Source organism: Hyperolius riggenbachi, chromosome 10, assembly GCF_040937935.1.
Source record: "Hyperolius riggenbachi isolate aHypRig1 chromosome 10, aHypRig1.pri, whole genome shotgun sequence".
NCBI lineage: Eukaryota > Metazoa > Chordata > Amphibia > Anura > Hyperoliidae > Hyperolius > Hyperolius riggenbachi.
Window position 1 is genome coordinate 281111086 of NC_090655.1, and position 9910 is coordinate 281120995.

Below are 9910 nucleotides of genomic sequence, written 5' to 3' on the forward strand. Positions count from 1 at the left end.
GATAACCGGTGCATTACCATTTATATAGACTAAACGTGTAGCACAGAGTTCCCCCCCAATCTCTTTTCCTATCCTATCTTTTATTTGGCAAAAATGGCTGCAGCAAGATACAAGAAAATGTCAGTGGCAGACCTAGTAAACTTGTGTGAGGAAAAAGGCATTGTGACTTATAGAAAAAAGAAATCGCAATTGATCGAGGACTTGTTGCGACTGAATACCCAGCCGGAGCAGATGCTGGGAGAGCACACTCCTGGTTCAGACGGTGCTGTAACTGGGGCAGAGGAAAGTGAGCGGTTGGAGCAAAGCAACCCACTTCCAGACCCAGAGGAAAACGGTACCGCGTCTGAACCGGTCGTTGTAACTGCTGAGGAGCATGGTGGCCGGCAGGAGCCCGCCCATGCCAACCTGTTCTGTGTTCCTGATGCTGGAATGCAACCTGGATTACAAAGGCTGTTGGAGACAAATCCTGAGCTGTACATGCAGATGGTCAGAGAAAATGCTGACCGTGCAGAACGCCAGCGCCAGGCGGAAATGGAAGCCTCAGAACGCCGGGAGCAGGCGGAACGGGAAGCCTCCGAGCGCCGGTGGTTTGCTGAGAGAGAAGCAGAAAGAGAGGAGAGAGCAGCCGCACGCAGACATGACCTTGAAATGGCCAACCTGCGAGCGCAAGGCCAAAATCCCTCGCAAAGTGCTCCGGAACCCCGGCCCACAGCAGGCCCGTTTGGGACTCCAAAGTTTAAGTTCCCAGAAATGGAGAAGGGAACCGACCCGGACACTTATTTACACTCCTTTGAAAAGACTTGTCGTCAGCATCATCTGCCCCAGGAGCAGTGGGCGAGATATCTGACACCCAACTTGCGGGACAAAGCGCTTGAGGCGTTTGTGGACTTACCCGCTGAGAAAGACAATGACTATGCTGCGATAAAAGCTGCAATTATCGCCAAATATCAGTTGACCCCAGAGGTCTATCGCAAAAAGTTTCGCTCCCTGCAGAAAGGCCACACCGACTCTTACACCGACCTGGAGAGTCGCCTGCTGACTGTGTTCAGGCAGTGGTCACGGGGCCTCAAAAAAGACTCTCACCAAGGTCTGGAGGACCTCATCGTGCAGGAGCAGTTGCTGAACTGCTGCACTCCAGATGTCCGGCAGTTTGTCTTGGAGCGGAAGCCGGACTCCGCCAAAACTGCAGCAGAACTTGCAGACACTTTTGTGGCCACCCGTGTGCCGGACAGCCGCAAACCTCCAGCCCAGAGCTGGAGAGGGGGGAGACCTATGCAACCCAGCTCTCCTCCCCCTGCTAACCGTGGGAATTGGGTCCCACAGCCACAGAGGCCGGATGCTGCACCTGCTACTCATCCGTCTGATGCCACATATGTTCCGAAGTGTTACCACTGTGGACAGCGAGGACACCTCAAGTCTGCCTGCCCCGAGGTGAGGACGCCGTCTCCAGAGCCTAGCGCAGAAGTGGCTAGCGCATCCTCTACTGCACACGCCTACCTCGTCATGGGAGCAGCAAATCCTCGACTTTCCGGAAATCATCAAGTCGTGGAAGTTAACGACCAGATCGCTGTTGGTTTCCGCGACACAGGCGCAGAGCTTACCTTGGTTCGCTCTCATCTTGTAGCCAGGGAGAATTTCCTGCCTAATGAGCGTGTCACACTTTTGGGAGTTGGTGGCACACACGCACGCATCGCCAAAGCTCGTGTTGTTCTCGATTGGGGAAGGGGCCGCCAGTCAAAAGTTGTGGGGGTGACAGATGACATCCCAGTGCCTGTGCTGTTGGGCACCGATCTTGGCACCCTACGATCCTTTTATGAACCTGTGATCAACACCCCGGATTGCCAGTCTGGACCCACTCAGGTACTGTACAAGCTTGGGGTGGGACAGAGGGAGGCAGCCAGGGTAATGGTACCTAGCCCTCCTAGGGAAGGAGGGAAGGAAGCGGTACCTGTTTCTAATGGACAGCTGTCTAGTCACGGTTTGTCTGACTCTAAACCTGTCACTGTTGTTCCAGATACCTGTGTACATGTGAAAAATGAACGTAACTGTGATGTTAATGTTGTACCAGATGTTGCTAATAGCTTTCATGCTGAATCTCACAGTGCTAAAAATGATGTATGTTTAAATGTGACAGTCTCTAATCTAAGAGGTAACAGTCTTGTTTTGCCTGGGTCATATCCGTCCAGGGCAGTGGAAGCAGGCCAGGTGTCAGAGCAGGCAGCTGGGGGCCTAGACCTCCCCTCCTGCTATGACAGCCAGAGTGCTCCACCATTGTCTGCTGTTAACAAACAGCTGGTGGAGACAGGCCGTTCCTTCCCTGTCTCACCCTTGCAGGTCTTCCCCTTGCAGAAGCAACCCAGTGCAAAACTGCCCACAGGTCCACCCTCTATCCTTCCTGGAGAAGGGGCAAGCCTCGCCACCCAGGTAAAGGCTAATTCGTTTTTTAAAATGTACTCTAATGTCCACCTAGGTTGTGCTGACCAAAATGTTGTGCCAAGGTGTAGTCAGTTAGAGCAGGGGTATGCCACGCTGCTTCCAGATTCGCAGGCTGACACCCGAGAGTCAGGAAGTGACCCGGATGTCAGCCAGCGACTCTCTCCCTTACAGGAAGCGCTACGCAAACCCAGCCAGGCCTTTAGCGGTAAGCCTGTTGGTGTGCATCGCACCGTCCGCAAAGCGGACACTGGGACACACCGGACCATGAGGCCTTACGCTTCTGGTGAGTTGTCTAACGGGCAGTCAGATAAGAAGTCGAGAACCCGGTCAGTAGCTAAGCGCCGCGTAGAGCGGGTCATGCAGACCCACTCTGTGCGTCCGGCTGGTAGGAGGGAGATGTGACGAACATTACGGAGGTCGTGCGCGTAAACGCCAGCGATTTTCGCAATAGTCGTGCGCAGTCCCTGTCAGTCTTGGGTAAATGCACAATAGATGTCAATTTCCCTCTCTCTTACTGAGTACAGTAACCTCCCCCCACATCCTGTTCAGGTCAGGACAGGATTCACACTTGGCTAGCTCCCCTGCCGAGAAGCCATTTGGTACATAGCTCATCTTTCCCCAAAAGGAAAACCAGCTCAAACTGGTTGAGATTCAAAATTTCCCTCCAAGCGTATAGCTTCACACAAAGGGAACGTTAACTTATTAATAATTCAAAATAGGTTTGTCACAGCAAGACCAAAATTACATTTCCTGATACCTAGGAAACAGGTCTATAATTCACATGAATTATCCTTCTCTAGCTATCAGGAATCAATTGAGAAACCGCTTTATCCGGCATGCGTAGAGCAAATTCGTTAGACTAGGCGTGTATAGTCTCATTTAATACAGAGTCGCATGCTGCTTATGAATATGGTCTCGGATCTGCGATGCACCCATCTGGGGCGGAATTACACAAATTATTAATAATTGGTACATTCCTTGCTCCAAGTCTGTGGGTGGTAACCTGACTGCCAGGAGGTAACCCTGCCTCCAACACACCTACTTTCCAGGTAGTGACCGCCCCAAAACTCTGGTCAGTAAAAAGCGTTTGCAAGGAACTCCACCCAGTTCTTCAATTTACATCGACTAGGGAAGTCCAGACATGTGCTCACGGAAGAACCGGGCGCATGTTGTGTACAAAGGACTTTTAAGCTGAATGCCTACGTTTAAACTGGACTATTTTCTTGATGCTTCAAATGGACTGCTCAGCTAACTAAGTAAGAACTTTCTGTTTTATTCCTTTTATTTTTAAGCTCTGTGTTTTATATGTTAATAGGTGTATATAACTGTATGTAATGCATTTGTGTTATTAAACGTTTAAAAATCGTTTAGCGGTTATGACCTGTTGCTGAACATACACAATCGTACCTATTCTCCTGAACTCGCTACCCTGTGTTTAATAGAAGTATACATTTATAACCCGTATGCGAGAACCCGGCCCAGACATAACGATCTGGCCCAGATTCTTGCATACTGCTAGGGGTTACTAAAGTGTTCTCGAAGTCCTAGTAAAATTACAGTAGCGGGCTGTGTAACTCGCTTGGTGGCAGATCTTTGAATTGTATATGTGTGTGGAGTGATTCGGTTGGTATCAGAACGCTCCCTTCGCGAGTCAGTTCATCAAATTGCGAATGCGGGTTACCCTTCGCGATGAACAAATGACCGTGTAAGAGGATTTCTGACGCTGATCGATTTACCCCACCCGCAGACCGGCTCGCGGTCTGTGACAGCAACTATCCGGGTTTCACCCGGATTCAGATTTGAGCATCTCTAGTTTTAATGCCTGCGCATGTTCAAATTGACTATTTAAGCCCTACCTGACCACATGCATGACGTGGTGACGTTCTGAAGAAGCCCCAGGGGCGGGGCGAAACGCGTAAACGCAGATCACGTGTTATTGGCTTGCCTCACACCCAGGCCCAGGCTTCATGCCACGAACAGCGCTACTGATTTGGCCTACTAGCTGCATCTGCTACGACACAGTGCCAGCCTGATACACAGCCGACATCGGGGACATCCACTTCCTATTGCAAAGACGTGCGATTCATCGATCATGCTGATAAGTATTGCTGCGAGTCAGCTATTGATGCAAATGTGACTGATGAACGTAAGCCTGACTGCATATGATACGCTGTTGAGCCGCTATGGCTGATGATGCGGAATACGACGCCGGCTTCTGATGCCTGCTGCAAGAGTATTGAACTAGTGGCTGGTATAGCGCTTGTCAAATTTCAACTTCTAGGCATATGAAATGCTATCTAATGGCGGCAGCATCTTGCTGATGTTCACAAAGTAGAAGATTGTCTTGCTGTGCAATATGAATATACGAGTGACTATTACCATCTACAATGCGTTATAACTGCTAAAGGCTAACCGCAAGTAGTCCAGGGACTTGTTGACAACTAAAAGAACTGGCTATACTGTCAAGGGGATCTTAATGAATCTTTACAAACTGGATTGATTTTTTTTTCTAGAAATCTATGCCAACTATTCATGCAATCCTATGCAACAAAGTGGAAAAATAAACTGGCCCAATAGGCTGCCTGTCACTTGACAGGAAACTTGACAGGCAGTTTATTGTCCAAGTGTGGGGATAATGTCCTTTAAAGTGATTAAAGGGGAACTGGAGTAAGAGGTATACAGAGGCTGCCATATTTATTTCCTTTTAATCAATACCAGTTGCCTGGCAGCCCTGCTGGTCTATTTCTCTGCAGTAGTATCTGAATAACACCAGAAACAAGCATGCAGCTAGTCTTGTCAGATCTGACTTTAAAGTCAGAAACACCTGATCTGCTGCATGCTTGTTCAGGGTCTATGGCTAATAGTATTAGAGGCAGAGGACCAGCAGGACAGTCAGACAACTGGTATTGCTTAAAAGGAAATAAACATGACAGCCTCCATATACCTCTCTCTTCAGTTCCCCTTTAAACCTGCAGGGGCTCAGGACAGGACGAGTGGAGCTCTCATCATTGCCAATTGGCATACATACATTGTAGCGCTCGCTATGCTACTTTGATAAGGCATATTAATTTTGACAAGGCGCGCTATTTGTTATAGTGAATCAACCCCGTAATCTCTTTTCTACTTTGACATTCACACACACAGCTGTAGCAGATCGATGTAGACCATGGATGTCCAACAAGTAGTTGGCTTCGATCAGGAATACAAGGTGTTCATGTCATCAGACAAGAATATGGATATCATTGCAGACCTTGGTTTAGGCAGCTTTCCAATCAGAAGTCAGCGCTACTAAGCTGAGCTACGTTCCATCACAATTTGGCTAAACTAGGCTTCACAAACTAAAATAAAGCAAAGAGAGAGAGTATGGCAGAAGGAAAGTGAAAGTTATGTAGCCATAAAACTAGGTATCGCTTTTATATGCAGAGAAACTTCCAGCTTTACAAGGGTTAACTAGTCACATCCCGCTGTAGGGGGGGCCATGGGTGTGTTATGGATGTCGGTCACATTAAGAGCTTTCTATTGGCTTCCATGATTGAGTGATTGACAGGCCATCCACTACGCAGATGCGGACATTCCGTCTACTACCCTTCCCTTCCTCCCATACAGGGGACTATACATCAGATCAGATCAGGTGTGTTTGTGGCTACACTGGTTATGGGTGTGAAGCTGATGAGGGCCACAATTGTTTTATGACCCTTGTGAGATGGGCCCCAAGACTATGAAAGGCACCAAGGGAGGCAAGGGGAGGGGTGTGAGCATTGAAGGGGCCTCATCTACCAAGAGGAGGCAAGAGAATGGGTGTGAAGGAGATGTGGGGGTTGTATTGTATTTTCACCATTGAATGGAAGTAAAACGATCCCCAGAAAATTTGACCTGTGCTATCCCAGTGTTGGGAGCATTATCCACAAGTGGTGACATTCCCGACCGTTTCTCGCTTTCCCAGCCTGTCTCGGGAACAACTCTCCACATGCAGAACCCGAGAAGCTGAAGGACTTGACTAGGATTCATAGCATGTCATCACTGGGCCTGCAGGTAGCGCTCACAACCAGCAATCTCAGAGTGTATGCATGTTCTATTAGATACTTAGATCTAGAAATTTGATGCACATAATAAGTGGGAGAAGATGAAACCATTGGTGTCCAGCAAGAACGTCCTGAACACCTAGACACAAATCGGTGAGATAGTATCAAAGGAATTCTGTAACCTTCTGGAAAAAAGAACACACAGGGCCATCAAGAGCTCATCATAGTGGAGTAGTTAGGCCTGTAGTGGAATATACATTTATTTAATAAATGATGTAGGATACTTCCAAACCTAGGTTGCCCCAATGGCAACAGCTATTGTGCATTCTCATGTGGATATGTGAGTTTTCCTCTCATGTGCCAGGTGAGATGGATGGAGTGAACAAAATCTAGCATTTCAGCATAAGAGTCTGCCAACTGTAAAGCATGGTGGTGGAAAGGTTATGGTTTCTGAGGGCCTGGGCACCATTACAGGATCCACTATAAATTGTATTTTATTTTAGTGGATAATGTGAGACCTTCTGTCAGAATAATAAACTGCGGCCAAAATCAGACCTTCCAACCTCACAATGACTGAATATAATCTATAAGTCTACCAAAAATCTATGTCTTATAAAATATCAATATGTCCACATATGTAAGCTTTATATGGGGTCTGCTCACATTCTCATACCGCTGTATGTATTCTCAGCTTATTAACGCTCACATATATAATTTATTTAATTTCATTATTTGATCACTCAGAGTAAAGAGCCATTTGAAGTGGAAGTTGTTGACGAAGAAGATATGCATGTCCCCACTGATCAGCAGTCTACGAAGGAGGGTGACCTGATGGGGATAAGTAAGAAGGAAGAAGGGACGTATGTGAGGAGTGATCAGCAGTCTATGGAGGAGGGCGTAATACGAGTGACCATTAAACAGGAAGAAGAAAAATCGCCTGATAGAAGCAAACTGCTGTCTACGGAGGAGAGTGAAGTTAGCAGGACTATTAAAGAGGAAGACATTTATACAGAGATAAACTCAGGTTAGATTTAAAAACCAGAAATATTGTTTGTATCAGTTCCTTTGCTAAGAGCATGATCAGTCCCTTTACTTAAAACTCCTCCCAGCAATCTAGTGATCCGCAATAGGGTGGGAAGGTTGGGGTGAGTAAATCACTGAAAACCCAAATAAACTGCTGATAGAAGGTGTCAGTTGCTAGAAGCTTTGATCTATAACTCCCCACATCTGCTTCCTGGGTGGGGCTTATTTGCCTATGGGAATGTTTTGCTTGCCCTGAGGCTTCTGCAGTTGTGTAATCAGCTGACACTCTGTTTGTATTTGCAGTGCGCAGTCCTGGTGTCAGGAACCCCTCATGGAACTACCTCACCCCGGCCCCAGAATGTAGTATGGAGATAGAGGTGACGACACGACATTTTCTGGAAGGCAGTGCCGTGGCCCCAGACTCCCAGCCCAGGCCTCGCAGGGCATATAGGCGCCCCCGCCACTCTGCCACTGTGAAACCTGAGGCTGCAGGATGTCACCGTGGAGACCAACAGCAAGACATGCATTCCGGATCAGAGGGTGGGCAATCTACATTGAACTCTAGTTTAGACGCTCACACAAGTTCTGCCACTGATGAGAAGCCTCATTCTTGTCCCGAGTGTGGGAAATGCTTTGCATACAAGCACAAGATGGTCGCTCATCAACGCTATCACGTGGAGAGTAAGCCCTATCCTTGCCCGGAGTGTGGGAAATGCTTTGCATACAAACGTGAGATGGACGCTCATCGGCATTCTCACGTGGAGAGGAAGCGCTATCCTTGCCCTGAGTGTGGGAAATGCTTTGCGTACAAGCGTGAGATGGTCGCTCATCGGCGCACTCATGTGGAGAAGAAGCGCTATCCTTGCCCTGAGTGTGGGAAATGCTTTGCGTACAAGCGTGAGATGGTCGCTCATCAGCGCACTCATGGGAAGAGGAAGCGCTATCCTTGCCCGGAGTGTGGGAAATGCTTTGCGTACAAGCGTGGGATGGTCGCTCATCAGAGCACTCATGTGGAGAAGAAGCGCTATCCTTGCCCGGAGTGTGGGAAATGCTTTGCATACAAGCGTGGGATGGCTGCTCATCAGCGCTCTCACAAGGAGAGCAAGCCCTATCCTTGCCCTAAGTGTGAGAAATGCTTTGCATACAAGTATGAGATGGTCGCTCATCGGCACTCTCACGTGGCGAGGAAGCGATATCCTTGCCCTGAGTGCGGGAAACATTTTGCACAGAAGAGGGAGCTGGCAGTACATCAGAGATCGCACACAGGGAAAAAAGCATATACATGCCCCGAGTGTGGGAAATGCTTTGGGCAGAAGTTGCGGTTCTCCGAACATCTTAGCTCACACACGGGCGAGAAGACATATTCGTGTCACGAATGTGGGAAACGCTTTGGATTCAGGTCCAACCTCGCTATAAATAAGAGGCTGCATACAGGACTGAGGGCGTTTCTGTGTTCTGAGTGTAGGGAGAAGCTTTATTCCTGCCCCGAGTGTGAGAAATGCTTTCCCCGCAAGTTCCAGCTCGTCGTCCATCAGAGATCCCACACAGGGGAGAAGCCTTATTCCTGCCCCAAGTGCGAGAAATGCTTTACCCGCAAGTCTCAGCTTGTCATCCATCAGAGGTCTCACACTGGCGAGAGGCCCTATTTCTGTCCGGAGTGTGGGAAACGCTTTGCCAATAAATCCTGCCTGGTCAAGCACAAGAGGGCTCACACCCTGTTGAGTGGTTACTACTGTTCTGAGTGTGGGAAATGCTTTGAACATAAGAGGCAGTTTGCCACACATCAGAGGTCTCACCACGCAGATCAGAAGACATGAGTTAGTGGTCAATGTTCCAGTGATTGGCTTTCAGTACACTCTGATATTAGGGATCTTAGGTGTCCCTCACCACTGCTCCCCTCCCAGCCGGCGTCCCGGGGCTTCCTCCAGCTCCTGGCATCTTATGTGTCCCTCACCACAGCTCCCCTCCCAGCCGGTGTCCCGGGGGCTTCCTCCAGCTCCTGGCATCTTATGTGTCCCTCACCACAGCTCCTCTCCCTGCCGGTGTCCCGGGGCTTCCTCCAGCTCCTAGCATCTTATGTGTTCCTCACCACAGCTCTGCTCCCAGCCAGTGTCCCGGGGGCTTCCTCCAGCTCCTGCACCTTATGTGTCCCTCACCACAGCTTCCCATCCCAGCCGGTGTCCCGGGGGCTTCCTCCAGCTCCTGGCATCTTATGTGTCCCTCACCACAGCTCCTCTCCCAGCCAGTGTCCCGAGGGCTTCCTCCAGCTCCTGGCATCTTATGTGTCCCTCACCACTGCTCCCCTCCCAGCCGGCGTCCCGGGGCTTCCTCCAGCTCCTGGCATCTTATGTGTCCCTCACCACAGCTCCCCTCCCAGCCGGTGTCCCGGGGGCTTCCTCCAGCTCCTGGCATCTTATGTGTCCCTCACC

General features: G+C 49.3%; 1 protein-coding gene across 3 annotated transcripts in view; it reads left to right on the plus strand.

Moving 5' to 3' along the window:
- LOC137535503 (zinc finger protein 761-like) overlaps window positions 1–9298 on the plus strand; it is a 29473-nt gene extending 20175 nt beyond the window's left edge. For all 3 annotated transcript variants that reach the window (XM_068257338.1, XM_068257337.1, XM_068257339.1), the window contains 2 exons: window positions 7203–7482; window positions 7785–9298. In XM_068257338.1, the coding sequence (XP_068113439.1) occupies window positions 7203–7482; window positions 7785–9298 (1794 nt within the window). The remainder of the gene's footprint in view (window positions 1–7202; window positions 7483–7784) is intronic.
- The last annotated feature ends 612 nt before the right edge of the window (window positions 9299–9910 follow it).